Below are 27,619 nucleotides of genomic sequence, written 5' to 3'. Positions count from 1 at the left end.
TTACAATAATCTAAACACAAAACAGTACTTGGGTAATTTATTTGATGTGATCACTCCAAGCTGCTGCATGGATGTGTTGTTGAGAAAGGTATAGGTTGAGCTCAGCAGGAGTCAGATGCATGTGTGGGCATCAGACGCTGCTGTTAGGCCTGACCTCTGTTGGGTTGTCATTCTGAGAGGACACTCCACGGCTTAATTCACACGGGTACAGGGCTCTCTGGAGCTCTGCCGTCACCACCGGTATCTCCTGCTTCTCCCATTCTCCCTGAAAGAAAAGATATCTTACCATTAAGCATTAATACTAAGAAACATCCTCTTTTTAACACTGTTCGACCTGACATGACGGTGTTTTCTCATATGTATGTTTACGTGCACTAATTTTGTCAATCTGAATTAACCCAATCCAAATTTACATTCTGAAAGTTCTGTTAACGCTAAACTTTGTAATCTTTGTAAATGTATGAATATATGAACATAAAGCAAATGACCCTACTATACAGTTTATAGTATATAGTTTATCACATATCAATTGTAAGATTTAAAACATAATTATTCATTACCACCCATTTAACAGAAATCGTATTTAAAAGGGGATTTTCCGCAAGTTTATATGATTCTTTAGGGTCTTTATGAAATGTCAGCAGTATACTTTGGTTAAAATTCCTTAATGGTTTTGTAAAACAACAGCCTTTTTACCTTGTCAAAAACAGCTCTGTTCACAGCAAGCCGTTTCGGTGCATGTCTCTTTAAATGATAATGAGCTACTGCTCACCCCGCCCCTCTCTTCCATTTTTTTGTGTACTCTGTGGCGCATTACCAGTGTTGCCAGACATACGATAATTATTGTATTTGTATGATAATTTTGACCTATGTATAATCAATAATAAAAAAAGTGCAATTATTTATCTATTGTGGTAATTTGCAGGTCGTGTGAAAAAGTTGTCGGTAGATAAATAGCTGTATTCTGTATGTTTGACTCGTGTACGATCATTTTCTTCCAAATACGATAATATTGAGCTTCTGGTGCAAAATATCAACATTTACAATCTGGCAACACTGTGCTTTACCATCAAATACAAAACTAATTGTAGGGTGGTTGTGTCCACACACGTGAGACACATTTATATGCAAACACCATGTAAAACTGAATTTTGCATCCAAGAATAACGTTTTAGTGCAAAAATATTGGTCATTCTCACCAGGCACTCAAAGTTTATTAGAATATGTCACGTCTGTTTGGGCGGTTAGTCTAGCTGCAAAAAAATCAAATAATTCAGTGCATCTGAACTACTCTGGAAATAAAAGACTTCTGGTCTGTCACTGATCAGAGATGGTGAAAAGGTGGTTTAATGTTGTGCTTACAGGAAAGAGCTCAGCGGTGGATTGGTTGCAGTGCATTGAGATTGGGGAGGTGAGGTAGAGGGAGTTCAGCACCTCCCCGCTGAAGCCATCCCAGGACAGCGAGGAGAACTGCTCCTCCACCGTAGTCCCAGGACAACTGCAACTCTCACGTCCTTGAAACCTACAGAGAGGACAATAAAATGAGACTGTTAATTTTATTTTTAAATATCCACCTCTTAAAGTAGTAAATTGGTTCCACGGCCACAAAACCACTTTCATAATTCGTCTGATTCCACTATAGCGTTGAGATATTGCCTTATTTGAAACTGGAAAAATGCAATTTGCCAGTGCAAAATGGATGAATACAAATGTCATCTGCCTTTCTTTGTTTTATGCATTTTTGAGGAAAACCTATTTCTGTTTTTTCCGTCTGATTTCATAGAGGAAATGAAAGCATTCCTCTTGTCCTCAGGCAGTTAGTCTTGAAACCAGATATTAGTTTCATATGCGCTGGTTTTTGTTGTTGTAGGCTGACTGGGTCAGAGCGGTGCTACAGTGACGGCGCTGTTGCCATTTCAAGGTTTTCTTCTCATTGAGAGGTAATGACTGTCTGGGATGAGTTAGACAGGAAGGTCATGTTTACTGTTTTTGGTGGTTTAGTTGCGTCTTATGGACACATGGTGCACCTGTTGATGAGACTGAAGTATTTCTGCAGGTAATCTGTGTCCACGTGGCTCTTGCACAGCTCCAGCTGTGTGCGGGGGTAATAATGGACGTAATTGACACACATTTCTTCCATGATCCCAAAACCACCCTGTAGAAGAGAGAAAACAAAGCCACTGGATTTGAAGTGAATAGTGACTAAAATGTCTGTTTCTTACATAAATCTCTCATTCACACTAGCTTTAGAAGACTTCGACTATAACATACATATTGTACAGACTAGCTATGAGGCTTTTAACCTGTCATTTTGGAGCTGGACAGGTCAAGTCCTCTTTCACTTTATTCACTATGTCTCCTTTTACAAAAGAAAAAGTAAGACAGATTTTAACAGATTTTTTTTTTATAGTGTACAAACTGTTCAATATGACAAAATAGTTATTCATTTTGACAGTTTATTGTTGATTTAAAAAAAAAAACTCAAGTTTAAATTTAATAGTGTATTAATGTGGGTTTAATTTACTTTAAGCATCTCTTAAAGTTTGTATTGTAAACTTGTATTGAGCAGAATGATGTCTGAGAGTTTTGTCCTGTTTGATTTCTAGCCAATCAATCTGTATTTGAGTGTTTTTTCAGTCTTGGGCTGAGGCAGACTTACCACGGTAACTTTGTTTCTGTCTTCAGTGTTATACGAGCACTTAGTGACGAGAGCGTCGCCCTGTGGGGTAGACAGAAGCACAAAGCAGCGATCGCACATGATCAGATGGGGTTTAGCACTCAGCTATTTGTAGAACATGCTAGAATGAATGTCTCTTGGCAGGTTAGCATTAAATTGGCAGGCTCGGCCGTGTGTGTGGGTGCTGGTATTGACAGGCTAAATGCAGAAGATCTGCGCTTTTGTTGGTAGCTTGCTGGCTCCAGGCGTTTCCTGTAACGTCTGCAGCATCTCTCTTTCTCTCATCTAAATACGCTTCAGCTTTTACATGTGTGACGAGAAACTTACTGGCAAAACGGTCACCATCTTCCTTAAAACACGGATAATCTGCACAAAAAGGGAGAGGTTACAAATGTTAGTATTTGACTGAGTTTTCTTTTCAATATATGTAGTATTTGAACCAAAACCAGATATATCCGTTCACAGCATCCTAGGATTTGTCAGGTCAATGTTTTTGTGGTATTGAGGTACTATGGTACAGTCAGTGCAGCAGAGGATCATTTACATGATAGTCCTGCTATTTTAAAGCAATGGTACATATAAAAAATAACATGGTAATATTCAAAAGGCAGCCCAAAAATAAACCATTTTATGTTTACATGTATTTCATTTAGGGATTTTTATTACAAGAGTGTGTGTGATTGTAAGCATAAAAAATGGTGTGTGTGTGGGAGTGACAAAAGCATGAAGTGCTCAGGTACACCGCAGGGAATCGTGGGTAGTTGACATGTCTCAAGCCGTGAGCAGTGTGTCGCAGTGTGACATGTTGTACTTCATCTGAAACTGTTCTAGACTGCATTCATATCGACTGAGAGACTGAAAGGGACTCCTTTACTCTAAAAGTATTTAAGCTAGCCGCAAAAGAGCTGAAAATAAAAAGGGTGAAAATGAATGGTGAACAGTTACAGCATCTTAAATATTCACAAATCAGCATATTTGAATGATTTCTGAAGGATCATGTGACACTGAAGACTGGAGTAATGATGCTGAAAATTCAGCTTTGCATCACAGGAATAAATTATATTTTACAATATATTACAACAGAGAACAGTTATTTTAAACTGTAATAATATTTCACAAAATTACTGTTTTTACTACTTTTTTATCTAATAAATACATCCTTGGTGAGCATAAGAGACTTCTTTAAAAAACTATTGACTGGTAGCATATACAGTGTCCTCCAAAGGTATTGGAACAGTGAAGACAAAATTGCTCTGTTGGCTGTGGAGTGAAGACATTTGCAAATATGATTAAAAGATGAATATGAGACAAAACTACAGAATGTTACATTATTAGCTGCATCAACACACACGTTTTACCAAATAAAAAGAACAGCACTTTTAGAGTTCATCCCACTCATTGATGTGAGCATAAGTATTGGGACAGTTGAACATAAGACAGATATAAAAGATTAAAAGCTATTATTTAGTTGCAGATCCCTTGCACACAATCACAGCAGTGAGTCTGTGACCCATAGACATCACCAGACTCTTGCTCTCATCCTTTGAAATACTTTTCCCAGCCTTTAATGCAGCCAGTGCCACTTGTTGCTTGATTTCTCCATGCCCTTTGTTTTTGCTGGAGCTCTAATTGACTTCCTCTTTTCTTTTAGCATCCAAATCACTTGCTTTTCTCTCAAAGTCAGCTCCCTCATCTTCATCCTGGTTTGTGTGTGTCATCATTAAATGCAAGATTCAGAATACAGAAGTAATGGATATAACTGATACGACACATTCCCTGCTTTTAATATCTGAAGAATTAATGCAACAGGACACAGCTGATCACTTAGAAAGACCTGTGAGGAAACTGTCCCAATACTTATGCTCACATCAATGAGTGGGATGAACGCTAAAAGTGCTGAACTTCTTAGCTGGTAAAACATCTGTTTGAATCACCCAATAATAAAATGTGACATTCTGTAGTTTTGTCTCATATTCATCTTTTAATCATATTTGCAAATGTCTTGACTCCACAGCCAACAGAGCAATTTTGTCTTTACTGTTCCAATACTTATGGAGGGCACTGTATGTATATTTTAAAGTCAACATGAAACAACCATTTAACTTCCACCATGTGACTTATTTGTGAAATTATAGAAGAGTCTGCCACTGAATTTAAAAAAAAAAAGGTAATTGTGACTTTTCTCAGAATTGTGAAATATAAACTCACAATTGCAAGATATAAAGTCCAATTGTGAGGGGGAAAAAGACTGATATGTTCTCAGAATTGCAAGTTTATAACTCACAATTCTGACTAAACTCGCAATTCCGTGTTATAAAGTCACAATTGCGAGTTTATATCTCACAATTCTGAGAAAAAGGTCAGAATTGCTAGATGTAAACTCGCAATAACCTTTTTTAATCAGTGGTTATAAAAAAGCTTCCAATGCTTCTATACATAATGTAGCAAGCAACTACTGATTTAATAGATTGGGAATTGATTGGATTGTGAAAGTGAGTGTTCCATTCCAAAATGATGTAGTTGGTGGGTGTAAGTGGTTAAAGGGGATTGGCTGAAAAATAGGCTTGATGATGTCAGTAGAAAAGAAAAGTTGTTTCAGAGGTAGGGTTATTATGAATCATGCACAATAAGACCAGGAACATGCATTTAAATTTGAAGTGAAAAGGCACATTTTTATGCTGTGCACATGTTGAGAACCCAAACTTAAAGGTATAGTTTACCCAAAAATGAAATTTCTGTCATTAAAGTTGGCTGCACACTAGACAATTTTCAAATCTTAAAACCACGGGAGACCACAGACATGAAGACAGTTCAACCAATCGCTAGGGAGTGCAAATCGGGCTTAAAATCCTCTAGTGTGCGGCCAGCCTAATTTATATTTTTGATGAAATCCGAGAGCTTTTTGACTCTGCATAGACAGCAATGCAACTGGGTTCCCAGACCCAGAAATGTAGCAAGGACAGCAGTAAAATAGTCCATGTGACATCAGTGGTTCAACCGTAATTTTACGAACCTGTGAGAATTCTTTTTGTGCACAGAAAAAAAAAAAAAATTACTTAATTCAACAAATGCTTCTCCTCCAAATCACGTATTCATAGCTTTATTCAACAAATGCTTTTCCTCCAAATCACGTATTCTGCCATTATGGAGAGTACCTCTGCACGTAAACAACACATGTGCGTGATGCTGTTGACGTAGCATGCATGCGCTGAGCCTTGTTTATGTGCAGAGGAACGCACACACATGCGTCATGATACTCTCCATAATGGCGGAATACGTGATTTGGAGGAGAAGAATTGTTGAATAAAGTCGTTATATTTGTTTTCTTTGCACACAAAATGTATTCTTGTAGCTTTGTAAAATTAAGATTGAACCACTAATGCCACATGGAAATTACTACCTTTCTGGACCTGGGAATATTTCAGTTGCGTTGCTGTCTATGCAGGGTCAGAAAGCTCTCAGATTTCATCAAAAATATCTTAAATTGAGTTCCAAAGATGAACGAAGGTCTTGCAGGTTCGAAACAACATGAGGGTGAGTAATTAATGACAGAATTTTCTTTTTTGGGTGAACTCTCCCTTTAATAGTCCAAACTTAAACTTGGGGTAACACTTTAGTACAGGGACCAATTCTCACTATTAACTAGTTGCTTATTAGCATGCCTATTATTAACATACTGGCTGTTTATTAGTATTTATAAAGCACATATTCTGCATGACCATATTCTACATCCCTAAACCTACCCAATACCTAAACTTAAAATCTACCTATTCTAACTATTAATAAGCAGCAAATTAGCAGTTTATATAGGCAAAAGTCATAGTTAATGGTTTGTTAATAGTGAGAATTGGACCTTAAACTTAGTAATACCTGGTAATGAGTGCTGAAATGTTTGTCCTCTTGTACCACTTCCACCTCTCTGCCTCCTCGTACCAGGACGGTCCTCACCCCGAGTCCAGCTAGATGAGTGTGCAGCTGGGACGCAAAGATGTGTATACCGCCTACAGGAAGAGCCTGCAGGACAGAAAACACTGCTTCAATAATTAATATGTGAACTATATTTTTATATTTAATGAAGGTTTAAAGACCAAGAAGATCCGCACTCATCCAAATAGTCCAAAAAGGCTTATCATTTATTACTCCGAGGTCATTAAAAAGTACAAAACGTTTTCGCTTTATATTTAATGAGGAAAATTTTATTTTAATGCCAGGATGTTCTGAGTGATCGTTTTTTTGCATTATTTGCCTCAACAATGATTTACCTGAGGCGTGTCAACAATGTAATATCATAATGTATGCTGACGATACAGTCATTTTCACACATGGTAAAAATGCAGAAGAGGTTGCAAATAAGTTGACAGATGTTCTGGCTAAAATCATATCCTGGCTCAATCAGTGTCATCTGAAATTAAACGTGTCAAAAACAGCTTGTATATTCTTTTCTGAAGGACGTAGTGTTGATATAAAACGGGATATTTTCATTTCGGGAGAGAGATTACAGGTTGTTTCAGAATATAAATATTTGGGGGTTCATTTGGACTCGTGTCTTGGTTTTAAAACGCATATAAAAAAAGGTGTGTAAAAAGGTCAAATTCAATTTAGTTAATTTTTGGTTTATAAGAAACTTTATCAAAAGAGGCTGCAATGGTATATTTTCATTCTATGATTCTCTCTCACATTACTTATTGTTTGAGTTGGTCTAATACACATGCTATAGTTCTAAAACCATTGGAATTATTGTACAAACAAGCACTTAAAATTTTAGATAAAAGACCATTTAGTTTTCACCATTGTCATATTTGAAATACATATAACCTGCTTAGCTGGGAAAATATCTCTAAATTTAAAAATGTTTGTTTAGTTTATAAGATTATGCATTAAATCTATTGAAAACAGAGTAACTAGAGGTGCATAAACATAATAAAAATTAAGCTTTGATATATTTACAGTAGGAAATTTACAAAATATCTTCATGGAACATGATCTTTACTTGCTGTTCTAATGATTTTTAGCATAAAAAAATTCAATGATTTTGACCCAAACAATGCATTTTTGGCTATTGCTACAAATATACCCCAGAGACTTAAGACTGGTTTTGTGGTCCAGGGTCACATATAACAATATTTTTAACATCATTTCTCTAGATGATGCGCTTTTTCCACTGCGGGCTGGTTTATAAGGCTTTTATTACACCCTAAATGAGAGTGTATTTCTTTTTTAATGGGGAGTCTCTTGCGATTGTGAAATTTGGTGAATATTGGCCTTAATCTGTTTTCAGGAATCCACTCAATGTGTTTTAATTGAATTCAAAGGCAGAATGCAGTTAGAACTGTATGTACTTGATTTATCTTAGAGTCAGAATGTAGCAGCTTTGGCTGCATCTTGAATTTATTCGGCTGGCTTGAGTGAAGTGCAGTGTTTATTAGTGTTTGTGAGGCGCGCGGACCGTCTGTGTGCATTTGGCGGTGCAGTAGCCAGTCAGCTGGAAAGAGTGCTGGCGGGGAGGAATGGCCATGACAGGAGTGTAGACTAGCCCCAGCTCCATGATGCCTGCGTCAAACCTCCTCAGAGATGGAGTGTACCACAAACGAATGCCTGAGGAGTCCCTCCGTCCTGTGACAAACACACAGAATGAGTCAAGAGGAGATGTGCACTCAGAAATTAAAGGAAGTAGTCTGGAGAAATCAGTCTTGACGAGAAGTTCACAACAGAGATTGGCAAAAACATTAGGGCATTGCCGCACACAGTGTACAGTTTGAGCATTCATCAACTATAGGCACTTAAAAACTGAAAACAATTGGTTTATTCACTAATAATTGCAATTGCATGGATTATTCATATATACAGTCATGGCCAAAAATATCGGCACCCTTGGTAAATATGATCAAAGAATTAATCTGCATTGTTAATCCTTTTGATCTTTTATTTTTTTTTAAATCACAAAAATCTAACCTTTCATTGGAGAATAAGAATTTAAAATGGGGGGAAATATTATGAAATAAATGTTTTTCTCTAATACACGTTGGCCACAATTAACGGCACCCTTTTATTCGATACTTTTTGAAACCTCCATTTGCCAGTTTAACAGCTCTAAATGTTCTCCTATAATGCCTGATGAGGTTAGAGAACACCTGACAAGAGATCAGAGACCATTCCTTCATCCAGAATCTCTCCAGATCCTTCAGATTCCCAGCTCCATGTTGGTGGTGCTTCTCTTCAGTTCACCTCACTCATTTTCTACAGGGTTCAGGTTAGAGGACTGGAATGGCCATAGCAGAAGCTTGGTTTTGTTGACCCATTTTTATGTTGTTTTTGAGGTTTGTGTTAGGATTATTGTACGGTTGGAAGATCCAAACATGGCCCATTATAAGATTTCTAACAGAGTCAGTCACTTATTGATTTTTTATCTGTTGGTATTTGATAGAATCCACGATGCCATGAGTCTAAACAAGATGTCCAGGACCTCCAGCAGAAATATAGACCCACAACATCAAAAATACAGCAGTATATTTCATTGTACACGTGGGGTACTTTTTATCCCTGTGTTCACCAAACCCATCTTGAGTGTTTGCTGCTAAAAAGCTAATTTTTTAGTTTCATCTGACCATAGAAACCAGTCCCATTTGAAGATCCAGTCGTGTCTGAAAACTGAATATGCTGGAGTTTGTTTTTGGATGAGCTAGGAGAATTTTTCCCAAAACCCTCCCAAACAACATGTGGTGATATAGGTGCTCGTTTGACAATTGACAACAAGGTTTTCTGAAAAAAAAAGCTTTTGGGTCCTTCCTTCCATAGATCGTTATACAGATGTGGTCCTTGTAGAGTCTTTAGCCACTCAAACTCTCCTTCTCACCGTGAATTACGACAATATAGACACATGTCCTCTTCCAGGCAGTTTCGTAACATTTTATGTTTATTGGAAATTCTTAATTATTGCCCTGATGGTGGAAATGGGAATTTTCACTGCTCTAGCTCTTTTCTTAAAGCCACTTCACTAATTTGTGAAGCTCAATTATCTTTTGCTGCACATCAGAAATATATTCTTTGGTTTTTCTCATTGTGATGGATGAGTAAGGAAATTTGGGCTTTGTTTTCCCTCCTATTTATATTTCTGTTAAACAGGAAGCCATGGCTGGATAATTTCATTTTCATAATCACCCTGGAGTGCTCAAAATTGTGAATATAAATGGGAATATACTTCAGAGATATTTTACTCATAAGAATTTCTAGGGGTGCCAATAATTCTGTCCAACGTGTGTTTGAGAAAAACATTTATTTCATAATGATATTTCCCCCCATTTTAAATTCTTATTATCCAATGAAAGGTTAGATTTTTGTGAATTTTTTAAATAAAAGATCAAAAGGATTAACATGCTGATTAATTTTCACAGCCGCCTTTGATCATATTTACCAAGAGTGCCGATATTTTTTGCCATGACTGTATGTGAACAGGACAAATTTTCACATACATTTTTAGCTTATTTCGCAAGATGTGCACACACATGAATTTGTTCTTAACCTCATTCTAATGGTAATGAATTCAGAGTGTAATAAATAAGTGACCAGTTAGTCATTTGCACAAAATGCTTCCAAACTTTAATGCTACCCAGAGGTTCCCTTTCGAGGGAACTTCGAACTGCGTCCTCTAGGTGTAGCTATGGGCAACGCCATCAGCGTGACCGGTGTCTGAAGCATATATACAAAAACACCACATGTTGGCTGGCGACAGCCTATGACGTCACTACCGGCGCGTCCACAGTATAAAGGGGCGCTGGGAAAATATGGCATTCTCTTCTTCGCCTTCAGTGACTGTTTTGTTAGAAGTGTGCATTCTAAGGTAAGAACGTTTTTCTACTTGTACCATGGCAAGTACTGGCAAGGCGTTTAAGAGATGTGTGCATCCGTGTCCTCGTTATTTGACACCTGATGACACACATGATCTGTGCATCTTTTGTTTGGGCGACGAGCACACACGCAATGTCATCGAGGGGGCAATCTGCGTGCACTGTGAGCTTTTTTCCATGAAAAAAAGCTCTCGTCTGTCTCTCTTTTCGAGGAAGGAGGGGCAGCCGTCTGCTTCCCGCGGTTATAGAATGAGCTGGTGGGGCTCGCAGGCGGAGCTGGCTGATGAGTTAGAGAGGGGGCTTTCCTTCTCGTACTCATCGGCCCCGAACGAGAGTGAGTTGCTGGATGATGATGATGCGATCTCTCTGACATCATCTGATCCAGCGGCTAGTGCTCTGCTGGGTTATGCCCAGCAAGAGCAGGCGATGACTGAGGGCGAAGAAGTTGAGACTGAGCCCTCTCAATCCTCCTGCCCTTCGTATGATGAGTTGTTGGAGGTTATGGAATGCGCCACGGCGAGGCTTGACTTGCCGTGGAAGCAGGCCAAGGTGGTGGCGCCACGGGGTCTTCTCGATGAGCGTTATCTTTCTGGCCATAGCCCCCCAGCTCGAGTGAGCCTTCATTTTCTTCCTGATCTCCATGCGGAGGTTGAGAGGGACTGGAAAAATCCATTTTCATCTCGCGTTCATAGGTTCCAGCATACTAGTTATGCTAACATTGAGGGGATGCGTGAAAGCGGTTATGAGCGGATGCCCCCTGTAGAAGAGACGCTAGCCAGCTATCTCTCTATGGGCGAGACATCCTCTCTCAAGGCTCCCTCCTTGCCATCTAAGCCCCTTCAAGAAACATCTCGCTTAAATGGTAAGGCATATGCAGCAGCAGGTCAGGCTGTCGCTTCGTTGCATACGATGGCGGTGTTTCAGGCGTACCAGGCTGATCTGCTGAAAGACCTGGATAAGGGTCAGGGCTTGTCGCCTGATGAGGTAGCTGAGCTGCGCCGCACCACGGATTTGGCTCTCCGTGCCACTAAGCAGGCCGCCACTGCTATGGGCAGGTCTATGGCGGCCATGGTGGTAACGGAGAGACATCTGTGGATAAATCTGGCAAGTATTGGGAAGAAAGAGAAGGGCTTTCTTCTCGATGCTCCAGTCTCGCCTTCCGAGCTTTTCGGTACCTCCGTCGAGAAGTTTAGGTAGGCGAAGGCGTGCTCAGCGGCCTTTAAAACCTTCATTCCAAGAAGGTCCAGGTCTGAGCCTGAACAACGCAGGAGTCCTGGCCCATCTCCATCTGGGGATCAGAGATGGGCACAGAAGGCTAGTGTCGCGACTCGCGCCCCTACCCCGCCTGTGGGTAGGGCTAGAGGGAGGCGCGGGTCAAAGAGAGGTAGGCAAGACCTGAGGGAGGTGATCCAGACGAGGCGTTCTCAACACTCTCGTCCAGACCAGAGTAAGACTTGAGCATCTACTCCCTTCCCTCGGGGGGCCTGTCACCTGCCCTCATTTTCCCCTCTCTAATTTTTGAGAGGGGAAAATGTTTTGGTTAGCTTCTATGTTTCATAGAAACTACCTTACTGATGGTCCGGACTCGACTCTTCGGACTTCACCTCCGGTACTGATCTCATGCGCAGAAACCATGGATGGGTGAGTACGATCCAGTTATACAGTTCACTCCTGGCTGGTCGAGCTGGCGTTGCTCCCCTCACTATAGAGGGTCGCCTATGAGCATGCCGCTTCCTTCTTTCAGCAGCCTCAGGTTGGTAGGCCTCTCTATGCCTCCCTGTTAGGTTGTTCTCCTTGTTAGTCGAGCTAGCATTGCTCCCCTCACTATAGAGGGTCACCTATGAGCATGCCGCTCCCTTCTGGGCGTCTTATGTGCTCTCCTTGTTGGTCGAGCTAGCAATGCTCCCCTCACTATAGAGGGCCGCCTATGAGCATTCTGCTCCCTTCCGAGCTCTCCTTGTTGGTCGAGCTGGCATTGCTCCCCTCACCTTAGAGGGTCACCTATGAGCATGCCGATCCCTTCTGAGCATTTGGTAGAGCTAGCTTTGCTCCCCTTGGCATAGAGGGTCACCTATGAGCATGCCACTCCCTTCTGAGCGTCTGAGTTCCCTCTAATGCTGAGAGTTAAGTTCTCCGCTCTCCAGAGCTCTGCCAAGGTAGAGCTAGCATTGCTCTCCTCACTATAGAGGGTCATCTATGAGCATGCTGCTCCCTTCCGATGCTCTCCTTGTTGGTCGAGCTGGCCTTGCTCCCCTCACCTTAGAGGGTCACCTATGAGCATGCCGCTCCTTTCTGGGTATCTTACGTCTCCTTGTTGGTCAAGTTAGCTTTGCTCCCCTCAGCATAGAGGGTCACCTATGAGCATGCTGCTCCCTCCTGAGCTCTCCTTGTTGGTCGAGCTGGCATTGCTCCCCTCAACTTAGAGGGTCACCTATGAGCATGCTGCTCCCTTCTGAGCGTCTGAGTTCCCTCTCATGCTGAGAGTTAAGTTCTCCACTCTCCAGAGCTCTGCCAAGGTAGAGCTAGCATTGCTCCCCTCTCTATAGAGGGTCACCTATGAGCATGCTGCTCCCTCCCGAGCATATGAAAAGAATTTCAGCTCTGTGAGTCAGCAACTTCAGGTTGTTAGGCCTCTCCCTGCCTCCCTATTAAGTTGCTCTCCTTGTTGGTAGAGCTAGCTTGCTCCCCTCAGCATAGAGGGTCACCTATGAGCATGCTGCTCCCTCCTGAGCTCTCCTTGTTGGTCGAGCTGGCATTGCTCCCCTCAGCTTAGAGGGTCACCTATGAGCATGCCACTCCCTTCTGAGCATCTGAGTTCCCTCTCATGCTGAGAGTTAAGTTTTCCGCTCTTCAGAGCTCTGCCAAGGTAGAGCTAGCATTGCTCCCCTCACTATAGAGGGTCACCTATGAGCATGCTGCTCCCTTCTGATGCTCTCCTTGTTGGTCGAGCTGGCGTTGCTCCCCTCACCTTAGAGGGTCACCTATGAGCATGTTGCTCCCTTCTTTCAGCTTCTGAAAGCCACGTTGTGGTAAGATCGCGCACCAAGTGTTTTGCGGTCTTTCTAAAATCCTGTACGGTATGGGTTATGTGCTGCGGCTTCATGCCCATTCTTTGAGTCGTACAGGCCCCGTTTTTCACCTTGGTCCTCACTCTATCTATGTATGTGCTCCCTTCTAAAAGAAAAAAAAAGAAAGAGTGTCTGAGTTACCTCTCATGCTGAGAGTTAAGTTCTCCGCTCTCCAGAGCTCTGCCAGGGTAGAGCTAGCATTGCTCCCCTCACTATAGAGGGTCACCTATGAGCATGCTGCTCCCTCCCAAGCATCTGGAAAGACGGATTTACAAATCCATGTAATGGTAAGTGTGCACGCTAGTCTCTGTTCACTTTCTGAAAGCCACGTTGTGGTAAGATCGCACACTATATGTGTGTTGCGGTCTTTCTAAAATCCTGTACGGTAAGGGTTACGCGCTGCGGTTTCGTGTCCACTTTTTGAGTCGGTCAGGCCCCGGTTTCACCTTGAGCCGCACTCTACCTATGTATCCCCAGTGATACTACTTGAACAGGGTGTTGCTACCAAGGATCTGTTGAGACCGTTCCTTCAGCGAGCTTCTGCAGAGCAAGCAGTAGCCCCTGGGTGACAGGCCAAGACTTAGTTACTATCCTAAGCGCTTGGTCGTATCCCCTTAAAGGAATCTCTTCTTCTGATTCCAAGCCTTTGAGCTCTACCCTGGGTCCAGGAGGCCCGGCTCCTAACAGGTAAGTTCTGGGGTATGCAGCTCAGGCCTTTGGCCTAAGGGGATAATGTCACTGACAGCCGTCATACCGTCCCAGGGGCAACTCCCTTAGCCGGGTAGAGTTGTTACTTAGTGCTTGCCTTTTCTGCTTGGCTTGCACTCCCCTTAGCATGGTGGCGCGGTATTCCATTCCCCATAGCGACCCCTAGAGGACGCAGTTCGAAGTTCCCTACTCTCAGGGAACCATGGTTACATACGTAACCTGAGACATTTATTTTTTATTTTTTATTATTTTATTAAATATATTTCTGTACCAAAATTTATCAATCATGATTTTGTTTATATGTATATATATATATATATATATGTATATATATATAGAAAACAAATTATACACAGATTCATGCTTACATTTTTTTTAATAAAATGGCCTGAATTGTTTAGACTAAATTTACAATTAGCATTTTTAATACACAAAATTACATTTTCTAACTTATCTAATTTGATCAAATCAAAGGTGATTTACATTTTTTTCTCCTTGAAAAACAAATACAACATTTGAAGAAAAATATTGCAAAAACTACAAAAAATATATATAAAATAAAAAAATAAGCGAAGCTGTTCGGTAAATGTTTATTTTACCCTCTATTTAGATTATTATAGTTTTAAACTATGTAAACTATTTTATGATTTTATGTACCAATTCATATATTTATGATTTTAATATTTTAATATTTAAAGGCTCTGGGACAAGGGTAAAACAATATATATTGACACATTTAAAAAATGGCAGAAGTAAATAATGAAGGCATGAAAATGCCAGTTTTAATCTGACAATCATAAAACCAAAAAATAAATAAATTAAAAACTGAAATCTGTTCGTTTTAATAAAAATCAACCCCTAAGAGACAACAGTTAACGTGCCAAAGTTGAAAAAAAATACAAATAAATAAATTTCATAGTGTAGAAAACCTGGATCTTATTATATTTGCACTCTCCAAAAAAAAACAAAATGTGCCAAATACTGTAACCCACAATGCACTGTGCTTCACTGGAGGTAACATCTGCCACAATTTCTACTGTCTCCTAAATTTATTTAGAAAATAAAATGCTAAATGAGTAGTTTTATTTGTTTAAGGTCATGAGATAATGTAGCATTCTAGCATTCTTACATAATGTCTACTACTTCACATGCTAGTTTTTAAGAATTTGTAAGCAGTGTATAGTGTACAGTATACTGTGCAGAATTATGCAACATTCTGAACGTAGTCTTAGCCAACTGGGCTGAAGTGCATCTTTGACACACTTTATGTGCTGCATACCTGATATAAGGAGAGGGTTGTTGTAATGAACTTCAAGCCGAAGGAACCTAGAAGAACCTTCTCCTCCCAGAGGCAAACCAGCATCAGCAGGGTAGTAGAACGACTGCATGTACAGACACACATACAGAACTTTATATGAACTTTAATAAGATTGATTGTGGTGCAGTGTAGCTTCTGATTTATGTATTGACTAAAAGATATTGGAGCCAATGCACAAGAAGCTTATACCAACTCAGTCACAGCCAGAAAAGTCTCGTAGATCCATAACATTTCACGACCAGCGGTTTAGACTTATGAAGGAGAGCAAAGTGGAAACCTAAACCCTTATCAGTCTACTTTTAAAACGTGTGTGCAAAAGACCTCTTTACGTAACCGTCCTACTTCCACCTCCAGTTTCTCGCCCCATTCCCGTTTCTCTCTCTATCACACTCTCCTGGCTCTCACCCACTCCCCCTCCTTCTCTCACAAGCATTAAAAAAATTTAAAAACCAAATGATGAAAAAAATAAAAGACAAACTGCAATCTACTGATGAAAAACATCTAATTTTGCTACATAATCTCATCTCTCCAGCTTGACATTGGCAGCTAGCAGAACACATGATTTGTGTTTGTTTTACTCCCATGTAATCTCATTGGAGGCCCATCTCTCTCTCTCTCTCTCTCTCTATCTCTATCTCTCTCTCCGAGCTCGACATCGGTCCTTGGCTTCATAACTGATTTATCAGGACGCCTCGGCTTTCAGATTGGCTCACAGCTCTGCTCAAACCCTGACTGGCACCTACCTAGAGTGGGCGAATTGGCACAGATAAAGCCCATCTGTATGTTTGCCTCCTAAAATGGACTCCTAAAGATGCTCATAATCATATGTTCTGTTTTTAGCCTCGCAAACTTAGCGCTAAAGAGGGAGAAACTGATGTAGAAAGTGACCTCTATCGATGTGATTCATTATGAAACATCGAATGCATACAGTCAGAAAGGACAGCCATTACAAAAGTGCTATTAAATTAAAGGAGAAGAGCTTCATTTCGCTCATTTCCTCACATAAAGCAATTAAATGGCTTCAGGAGACTTGATATATAGCAAATGTGTCATTTGGACTACTTTTATGGTCATTTCACAGAACTCTTGTCTATTTTGGAGCCTGAGACACCCTAGTTATTCTATACTTTTATAGGAAAAGAGCAGCATGAACATGAAAATACCTCTTTTTGTGTTCTTCAGAAGTAAGCAAGCCATTCAGGTTTTGAATGACATAGTAAGCTACTTATAATTTTCATTTTTGAAAGAGCTGTCACTTTAATTCTGTACTATGTACTGTAAATGTAGTATGCACTAGTTCACATACCTCCGCTCCCAAGGCCCAGGCAGCCAGAACGTGTCGGCAGTAATCGAGTTTACGGGGCTTCATCTTTGAATCGCAGGAGCCGCTGAATTGAGGCACGGTGTCCATCTGAGGAGAGCATTCGAACACTTCGATGTGATGAACAATGGCTTCATTACCAGGAGTGATCACAGACTCGTACTGCAAAAAATAAGAGTCATTTGTTTTCACCATTAATAACCAAAATTAAGACATACTGTATGAGGGAAAACAAGATAAAAACTAATTTTTCATTCAGAGTGTGCAAAAAAAAAAAAAAAAAAAAAACAGAGGTGCATTGTGCAGCATAAAAGAACGCACGATCCTTAAATGGATTTTTAGAAATGTCACACTTTATTTTTAGGTCCAATTATTGCTATTATTTAACTACTAACAATGACTTTTGCCTCTGTAAACTCCTAATTTGCTGTTTATTAATTGTTAGGAAGGTAGTTGTTAAGTTTAGGTGTTGAGTAGGATTAGGGATGTAGAATATGGTCATGCAGAATGTGTGTTTTATAAGCGCAAATAAACAGCTAATATATTAGTAATAGGCATGCTTATAAGCAACTAAGTAATAGTGAGAATTGGTCAAATACTAAAGTGTTACCACAATGTGTTGTAGAAATCTCTGACTAAAAAGCGAGATGCTTGTGTGTGATTCACAGAAAAGAGTTGAGACGCTGTGCAATTATCAGAAATTTGTGTTTACATAGAAAAACAATTCAAAAGCAGCATAGTAGAACAAAAATGTGTTAAGTGTTTTTATTTGATAACTGGACAACATATGCTAAATTATTTACATAATTAGTTCTTGAGATAACTATGTAGCATTTTACTGATTTAAATCGTTACATAATGCCACAATTTCACTTACTATTTTTAATTTTGATGTACTATAGTGTAGGGTATATATATTATAAAAGATCAGGATCTCAAAGCGGATGCAGTTGTTAAAAGTTGAAAGTTCTGACTCAAAAGCACTCAAAGTGCTCATGCTCAATTCGATGGAAAAGTTGTGAGACTTGGTGCAACAGTCAGAAATATCTGTCTAACATGTTAAGAAAAGCAATTAAAAAGCAGCGTAGTAGACGAGCCCCACATTTGCCACTATATATTTCAAGTTGAAGTAAGTTCATTGCTTGACCCCCTAAATCAGGGGTGCCCAATCCTGCTCCTGGCGATTGACTGTCCTGCAAAGTTCAGCTCCAACTCTAATCAAACACACCTGCCTTTAATTTTCAAGTGATCCTGAAGACCTTAATTAGTTGCTTCAGGTGTGTTTGATTAGAGTTGGAGCTGAACTTTCCAGCACCCCTGCCCTAAATGCTTCTGAAATCACATACTTATCTAGTAGGTGCTATGTTTGTTTTAGAACCTACTTTATGAAAGTTTTTTTTTTTTTTATGGTATGTATATATGTAGTATTAATGAAATTCGTTCATACTACATCTTTCATGTTGTCATGTGACCTAGCGTCAGTTGGGTTTTGGTTTCCCAAAGAACAATTCTGTGAACAGTTCTTAAAAGAAGCATTTTTTTCTTAGTGTGAAGAACATTTTAATAATCTTTTTCCATTTAAAGAACCTTTTGTTGAATGAAAAGGTTAAAGGTTCTTCATGAAACCATCAATACTAATAAAGAACCTTTATTTTTAAGAGTGTCTCATGGGATAGTAAAGTCTAGTCCATTGAATGCACCCTATAGAGTCTCAGTGCAGTATTAGGTCATCCCAGTACTTTTCACCTACTGCTCTTCAAATACTGAATGTGGCCATACTGTTTCTCGCATACAGTACAGTAGGCATATTGGTTCATTTTTCCCATTCTTCAGCATCACATCTTGAGTTTTTAAATTAGAACGAGTTGTGAACGGCCCTGTAGGGCATTGTTCAAATCCCAAACTCCAAGTACAGTGTGATCAATAGTTTCGTCTCTATTTGCTTCTCTGTTTCTGCCAATGGACTTGTATCCCGAGGCAACTAGGAATTTCACAAGCTTCAGTCTGGATCCAACTCTTACAAAGATCTGTGGTGACCGAACAACCCCAGAAGACCTCAGATGATGCTAACCCTGGAACAACATATAACACTACCGAATTTTGCTTAATTGCAAAGTTTAATCGCAACATATAATTGTTTACCATCTGTTTGATTCCATGTCATTTGTAACCAACTGCATGATTTTTACTGTACATTTCTGCCATAGTTACCACTAATAACCTACTCCTAAATATAATGTAGAAACTTATAATTTTCTGTAAAGCTGCTTTGCAAGGATTTGTATCGTGAAAAGCGCTATACAAATAAACTTAAATTGAATAGTAATACTAATGATTGCATTAGACACTCCATTAATTAAATCCAGTTTACAACACCCCAAAAGTGTTTTACTAAAGAGCATTATAATTGGTCAAAGTACCTCATATGCACCAATTATAAAGGTATCATGTCTCTGAAGGTTCACGTAGAAAGGTTAAATGTAACGTGCAAGTGGCTCCAAGACTTTCAGTTTACCATGACGATGTGGTTCTTGAGCATATTAGGCGGGAGCTGATAGATGTGGCACCAGTAAGTGGTTTCCTGTGTGGGGATGATGACTTCAGGGGCCAGGACCTCCAGAGTGCGGACATCTCTCGGGAGAGCAGGGGACGGAGCGTCTGGACGCAGGAGCAGCACTCGCTGGACGCCTGGCTGGAGACGGGATATGTTGAGCTCATGCAAAGATAGGATGGGCCGCTCCAGTATAGCGTATATGATGTGGACAGTACCTTCCTGGAAATAAGGAATCCTGTTGTTATTTTTGTCATTATTTAGATGTTCATTATATGGAAAAGAGCAGCCTGAATATTCTTCAAAACATCTTGTTTTGTGTTTTCAGAGAAAAACAAAGGTCACACAGGTTTGGAACAACATGAGTGTGAGTAAATAAAGATAAAGTTAATATACATTTAATTTAGCCTCTTTCCTAACACTTCCAAACATTCAAGGAAACAATGCTACTGTAAACTGAGCAAAAAATGTTATTCTCTGACCCAGTATTATCGTTCATATGTCTCTTTTTACTACCTTTACCCTCTCTATCTGCTATTCTGCTTTCATATGTTTACTAATGAACCTCTATGATGTAGTCGTGCGGGTCGCAGGTGCTGAATGGTCTTTTGAAGAGCAGGAAGAAGCCTTCAGTCGACTGATGAGTCTCCAGCAGCTCATAGTCCTGCTGAGTGTCCAACATCACTCTGCCTTCATTATCACTCCAAGCATCCTAAGGAAATGAAATGCTATCATGAAAACATCATTTATGACTATGTCTCTACCCTTCAAATGCTTCAGGTATTAGTTTGAGAAGTCTTTCATGTGTAGAAGACCATTTCCGCCACGGAATAAATAAGGTAATTGTGGCTTTTTTCCTCACTATTCTTATATAAAAAATGTCAGAATTACAAGAAAAAGTTAGAATTGAGAGAGAAAATTCTGAGGCAGAAAAAAAAAGATTTAAACGTATAATTGCGATGTATAAACTTGGAATTTGCCAGAAAAGGGTCAGATTTATGAGTTTATATCTCATAATTCTGAGTTTATTTCTCGCAATTCTTAATTTTTCTCAGAATTGTAATTTAATTTCATGCAATTCTGAGTTTGTATTTTGCAGTTCTGTCTTTTTTATCTGAATTGTGTGCTTATATCTCACAATTCTGACTTTTTCCTCAGAATTGTGAATTAATTTCTTGCCATTCTGAGTTCATATCTTGCAATTCTAACATTTTCTCAAAATTGCACATTTATATTTTGCGATTCTGAGTTCATATTGTGCAGTTCTGACCCTTTTCTCATAATGTGAATTCTTATCTCGCTATTTTGAGTTTATATATCACGATATCCAAACTATGAGAAAAAAATCTGAATTGTTATATACACTCGCAATTATGAGAAGAAATCTCAGAATTGTCAGATATACTGTACTTGCAGTTGCAAGAAAGAAAAAGACTTGTAAGATAAGAAGTCGTAATTACCTTTTTCATTATATATTCCATACCATAAACACAAAAAAAACAGAATTTCGAGATGTAAACAGAAATCTGAAATAAAAATCAGAAGTGTCTTATATAAACTTATATAAGATGTGAACTCAGAATTGCGAGGAAATTCTATAATATTAACAAATTCTAGAATTCTGAGAAAAAATGTCAGAATTGTGAGATAAAAATATTTATGCTCACCAAGGCTGCATTTATTTAACCAAAAAAATACAGTAAAAATAGTAATATTACGAAATATTATTACAACTATTTTATAACTATGTTTTAATATAAGATCGTTCAGAAATCATTCTAATATACTGAATTTGAAATATTTTACTGCCAGCCATTTTCCAGCCCTACAATGTTTTGTCTCACTGTCTGTAATTCTTCTCCTTGACATACGCTGTGGGAGGAAGGGTGAGCGGCTGGCCATACAACATTTATTCAGAACGGACCGACCTGTGCAGTCCAAAGGCAAAATAATGAAATAAATCATGCATAATGAATGAAGGGGGGCCTTGACACACGCATGACCTTCTACTTTCAAGCACTTTATTTGGGGCGCGGCAGGCAAAACCCAGACGTGAGCTGTTCAGCTCGATGTTAGGAAGCAGTATTGCACTATATGACTGAACATGAGCTCGACCAGCGTGTGGGTGTCTACTGTAGCCGGGCAATCATAACAAGATCCAGAAAGCAAGACTCGAGTAACAGAGAGCGGTTGCTCTGACACTGGGGTTAGACATTTGTCATCAGTCGTTCATTATTCAGCAAGTTCAGTGCGGCCTTTTAAATAGTTCACCCAAAAATGTTCAAAGAAAGAAAAAATTCTGTCATTATTTACTTAACTTCATGTCATTCCAAATCTGTACGACTAATGTTTCTTCTGGTCAAACACAAAATACGTTTTTAAAACAAGACAACCATTTTGAGCTTTTTCGATATTTTTGTCCATAATGTGTTGTCTTTCAGAATAGTAGAAAGACCAAAATACACATTTAAGTGTTTAGTTTATTATTCTTTATCTATTTGAGTCTGTAGATTTCATGATGTAAACCCTATTTGTTTATTTAAACATAACAGAAGATTTGTAATAAAAAAAAAAACAACTGCCTTAATGTACTGTGATTATGGAGAAAATATGGTCATATCTATTAGTTAACGTTTCACCATATTCACCTGTTATGTCTTGCCATAAAAATGTCTTGTATATTTATTTATTTATTTTTTGTCTGTATAGTGCAAGTCAGTTGGGTCCAAATTAACAATACTGGACCCCATTAACTTTCACTGTATGGACAAATGGCCAAAAGCAGTTGAATCAAGTTGAATTTTGTGTACTCCAATTGAAAGGTGTGTAAACGATAACAAAATAATCATTTTGGAGTGAACTATCGCTTTTCCAAAACAAAATCCCTCATATTGACAAGATTCTACATTATGTTGCATCATTTTTCTGCTCATCTCAAATACATATTTTGCAAAAACACATAATCCTACACCATCCCTGGAGCAGATTTGCAACACCATAAAGCAAAAATCATCATAAAATCAAATCGTATAAACTATTCTTACCCCAAAATAGGATTTGTGTCCATCGTCCCACAGAAGGACCAGGTCGGCATTTGTGGGCTCTCCCCGATCGGACATGCCCAGCAAAATGCCATGGTGGAGCTCTTTGACTTTCAGCTCTAGATAGATCTCCTGGGTGGGATAGCTGATGTTCCAGGACAGCTCCAGCTGACCCGCGGGGTCTAAGGGGATGTGGTAGGCCAGGGTGGGTCTGGAGTGGACTGCAGGAGCCTGGTAGGACGCCACCAACAGCACCACCACAGTGGCCAAAACGGTGAGGTACATGAGGGCGACGTCTTGCAAACGAAGATCTTTGTTCAGAAGACGCATTGCCTGGGTCGTCTTCTGCCTGAAGGCCCTTGTGATGTCTTTGGGCTATCCTGAAGATATTCTCTCACCTCAAGTTGTAAAAACCTAGTAGCATTCACTCCTTTTCGCTGCTGTTGTTCTTTGGCATATCTGTCGATTTTTCTTATCGTGACTTCTTAGATCCGGTTTTTGTTTGATGTCTCGGGTTGGTAGATGTCCACCGGTCTTCGCCTTGGTCCAATTCTGCTGGCTGTGGACTCTCTCTGGCTTTTAAGAGCACGACCCTGTGACAGCCTCTACTTTATCCTGCCTTAATTCTATTAACTGGGTTAACGAAAATTCAATTGTTTATTTTGCCCTCTGGTCAAACTTTTTTCCAACATCTGCTTGTTGTGAGCAAGCAGGGAGAATTTCTGTAATGCATACTTTTTTCAGTGATGTAGATGTGAAGTATTATGCAAAAGTACTGACATAAGGTGGTTTGTGATGTTAGACTGCATTAGGATATATGCATGTGAAAAAAAAGCATTTAATTGTTTTTTGTTGCTTGTAACGTACTTACTATAGAAATAATAGTATACGTATGCATACTTAAACAATTTAAAAAACAAGCAACTAGCCTAATCATAACCCTAAACCTGTAGTAAGTAAATGCTGTTGATTAATATTGTGCCATTACAGTGTAATAATAGGGACTTGATAGCACGTCAAAGATCCTTGGTACATAATGGTACATTACTGTTTGGAGTATGAAAAAATTGATAAATACAATGAATTTTTAAATGCAAAAAAAAAAAAAAAAAATGCAAGATGATGTGAAACTGTCATTTATTTTTCATAATAATTTTTATTTTAATTATTATTACTACAATATAACATTAGTGTCTCTGGGAATGCCAAAATTGGGCTTTATAGTGCATAACAACATATATGATTAATTAATATTGAGGTCATATCAGAGATGTCTGTTGGGTGCCTGGAAAGGATTTTTTTCTTCAGTGGGAAATAAAACTCTGCACATTAGAGAGCGTAAATGTTAAGTTATTACGGTTAATGGAAACAAAAACATTAATTAAGCTCTTCGTGAATGTGCTGTTTGCTGCCTTCGTCTCTTTCAGTGATTTCCAATAGTGTGAGGAAGAGAGATTTGGTCAGACCATTAAACATTCAATGGCTGTAATTTATTATTCTATAGTATATACAACAGTATTTTGTAAGTATAAATATACAGTCAAACCTAAAATTATTCAGACACCAGATATATTTTTGATATCTTTTTACAGTTCTTGTCATATTTTATTACCATTTTTTGACTGTATATATACGCACACACATACATGCACATTTAAATAATATGCATTATTGTTGAATTTGTATATTATTATCAAACAAGAGTGTATTTTATATTACAGTATATATTAGTGTACATTAATAGTGTAAGATTTGTATGTTCACAGTATTATTTAACAGCATGTGTGACAGACGTGTACTCTGCTGTTTGCTTGGAGAAAGAATATTTCTAATGGCCATGCTTCTGGAAGGGGCCACCTGTGTCTTCATCCTTTCACTGGTTTATAAGAAATTAAAAGATATTTGGATGAAACACTTGCAATAGTAACCTCCTTAACGCACATGCTCAAATGCCTTGGAGCCAAAGGGACACGGTGCAGCTTCTGACAATTGTGTCATCTCAATCAAGAAACATGGAGAGCTGGTTTGAGGAATAAAGGTTATTTAGGTCCCTGTGGCAGTGGCGGGAGGCAGTGTGAATGTGGGATGGGCGAGACGGGAACAGATGGAACAGAGGAACAGGTCTGATCCGCTAATGAAATGAAGTTGCGGGTCAGAGGGGCCTTCAGTGCCCCGGAGACATGACTGTTCCTCGAGCTGGAGCAACAGATCATAGGGCCTATAACATGCTAAACCCAGCCTGATCTGGACCTAAAGAAAAAACAAAACAGGTGGAAATGGATTCTGGATTTGTAGATTTTCTGAAGGAAGTGTGTTTGCCCGTGCAATAGTTGCCAGAGTATTGTGAGTGGTTGTCAGGATAAGGTTTCATGGTTATCAAGGTGTTCTGAGAGTTGTGTTTTGTTTTTGTTGCTGTGTTGCATTGCTCTGTGGTTGCTAGTGTGTTATTGAAGATTTCTAGGCTTAGCTAAAATCAAAAGAGAGAAAGAAAAACAAACAAATGAGAAAGAGAAATTAAGACAGGGAAAGTGCAGAAGGAAAGGAAAATAGAAAACAAATACTTGAAGGATCCAAATTTGTTGTCCCTGAAATGGAAAATGTTTTTGTTTGTTTGTTTGTTTTGTTTTTGTTATGCTTTTTTGATTGTTTTGCTTTGTTTTGTGTTTTAGTTTTAGTTTGTTTTACAGATAAGGATAAAATACTAAAAAGTAAAAATATAATATTTAGCTTTTGTTTTGCTTTGTTTTACAAGGGAGACAGTACTAGGATCAAATGCTAAAAAATACAAGTAAAATAAGTGTTTAAAATTATATTCAATATATTCAAACTGCACCACATTATAAATAAAAGGCGGGAAATTTCCAAAACGTTTCCAAACATTTATGGAAAATTTCAGAAATTGTTGGAAACTTTTGGAAAGTTTCTGGAAATTTTCCACCCCTTTGCAACCCTAAATATAATATAAAAATATTACATTATTAAAAATGCTATAAAATGTATAAATATTATTAATGTATAATAAAATAAATGAATTATTAGAAATATTATGAATTTTGGCTTTTAACATTTAGATTATGGTTTCTTGAATTTCTATTGTTTCATGCTCTCAGCACTTTTTCATTTCACAAAACCCATATTTTTCTATGCAGCAAGTGAACATGTTTGTAATGTGCATATGTCTTTTATTTGTTTTTTATTTATTTATTATAACCTGGCCATGTTGATTTGTGCCTAAATTGACTGGCATCTAGCAGCAGATGAATTTGCTCCAAAATGCTGCAGAGTTTAATTGCACATCCACTTATGACAACAACAAAAGATAAGGGTAGCATTCTCCATCTTTTTAAAAATTTAATAATCCAAGTTATTAACCTTTAAAAGCTATTCTATTTATGATTATATGGTTAGTTGCATATACTAATCCCTGCTTTGTTATTTCCCTTTTCTCTGCTGTTACAATCAAAACAGACCTGCAGCCCATTTTAGGTTGTGCCCCATCAGTTTTAGTGTATATTTTGTATGTCGCACACACATGTATGTGTGAATGTAACAAAGGGGGCTGAACGCATGCAGACACACACCACTGAGGAGTCAGATGGCCTGAAGCTCAAACTGACATTATCCAGCTTAGAACAGTCAGTCAGTCAGTATTACCTCAAACACACTAAACACAGAGAGAGAGAGTTCTTTGGTCGCGTGTCAGGAGAGACGTATCAGACTCAGGGTGTAAGGAGGGGTGAAGGGCAGGAAACAGCGCTGGTCCGGTCACTTTCCTTCTGGTCATGTATAATGCACAGCCATGCACCATAATAGAGCTTAATATGTAAAAATTGAATAATCAATGCAATAAAAAGTACTTTTAAATTGTGAAACTGTCTTTTTTAGAAGAAGCAAGTGAGGACAATCTTAGCATTTAAGTGAAAAATCCTCTGCGATATGCTACTGCTGAAAACTTTGGGGTCAGAATGATTTTTAAATGTTTATGAAAGAAGTATCTTATGTTCACCAAGGCTGATCAAAAATACAGTAATAGTGAAATATAATTGAAATTTCAAAGAACTGTTTTGCATTTGATGTAAAGCTGAATTTTCAGCATCATTACTCCAGTCTTTAGTGTCACATGATCCTTCAGAAATCCTTCAAATATATTTATTTGCTGCTCTAGATATAGTTTGGATTATTATCAGTTGAAAGTCAATGTTTTTTTTCAGGATTCTTTGATTAATAGAAAGTTCAAAAGAGCATTTATTAGTTACAGAAACCTTCTGTAACATTATAAATTATAATTAGAAGCATCCTTGCAGAATAGAAGTATTGATTTATTTCAAACAAATCTTACTGACCACAAAACTTTTGAATGGTAGTGTAAAGTACATTAGTTAAAAGAGCCAGTGGTCTTGTTATTGAGGCTACTCTAGAATGCGCTAGCTGGACAAATCTGAAAAATAAAAATAGCTGGTACATCACACTAAAAATGTTAAATCCACAAAAATACAAATCCACCTGTACAACTGCTTTAGGGGCTGTTCAGACAGAATGCGGTTTACTTTTCCATTGTTCTTCTGTAAATGCACTCGACGAACGCGTTTGACTGTTGTGCTCACGTCTTTTGCAGTCAAAAACATGCACAGTCTGTGTAAATGGCCCTTTATTGTGCAATAAATAAATGAGGTCTCATAGTTGAAACTCATGGGAAACAACGTTACTATTTTACGAGGTGGTATGAATTTGTAAATCATGCAAAAAACATATGATTTTAGAAAAAAGCATGAAGCTCCACACTAAACCTATGCGTCAATGGGGTTTAAGCAGATTGTATGAAAACGTGCAAAGACAATCATACAAAATCATATGAATTAGTCACTTATTCACCAAATATTTATATTATTAATATTGGTTAAATCAGTAGAGCAGATGACTCTTGTTGTCCTGACAACCACTTAACTCAAGACGAACCTCAAGATGATTAAAAAAGCTGGAGAAAAGGCTGGCAAAGCTTTGAACCTTTATAAGAGCACTCTAAAGTTCATAACCCAAGACAACCATCAAACAACAGTGATAGTGACAGCATTATGCTCTGAAGCTGCAGCT

At 38.6% G+C, this 27,619-nt stretch overlaps 1 protein-coding gene across 1 annotated transcript; it reads right to left on the bottom strand.

Moving 5' to 3' along the window:
- Positions 1 to 130: 130 nt before the first annotated feature.
- On the bottom strand, positions 131 to 22,858 carry LOC306864413 (dopamine beta-hydroxylase-like; the record flags this gene model as incomplete). Its single annotated transcript, XM_079408423.1, has 12 exons — positions 131 to 265; positions 1,363 to 1,522; positions 2,028 to 2,155; positions 2,660 to 2,719; positions 3,005 to 3,043; positions 6,548 to 6,691; positions 8,124 to 8,290; positions 15,577 to 15,679; positions 16,922 to 17,098; positions 19,452 to 19,709; positions 20,053 to 20,199; positions 22,532 to 22,858. 12 exons carry the CDS (start codon positions 22,856 to 22,858, stop codon positions 131 to 133), a joined length of 1,845 nt encoding a protein of 614 aa, XP_079264549.1.
- Positions 22,859 to 27,619: the final 4,761 nt, after the last annotated feature.

The sequence above is a fragment of the Barbus barbus genome, assembly GCF_936440315.1.
Source record: "Barbus barbus genome assembly, chromosome: 45".
Taxonomy (NCBI): domain Eukaryota; kingdom Metazoa; phylum Chordata; class Actinopteri; order Cypriniformes; family Cyprinidae; genus Barbus; species Barbus barbus.
The sequence above is the reverse complement of the archived record's forward strand: the minus strand, read 5'-3'. Positions and strand labels throughout refer to the sequence as shown.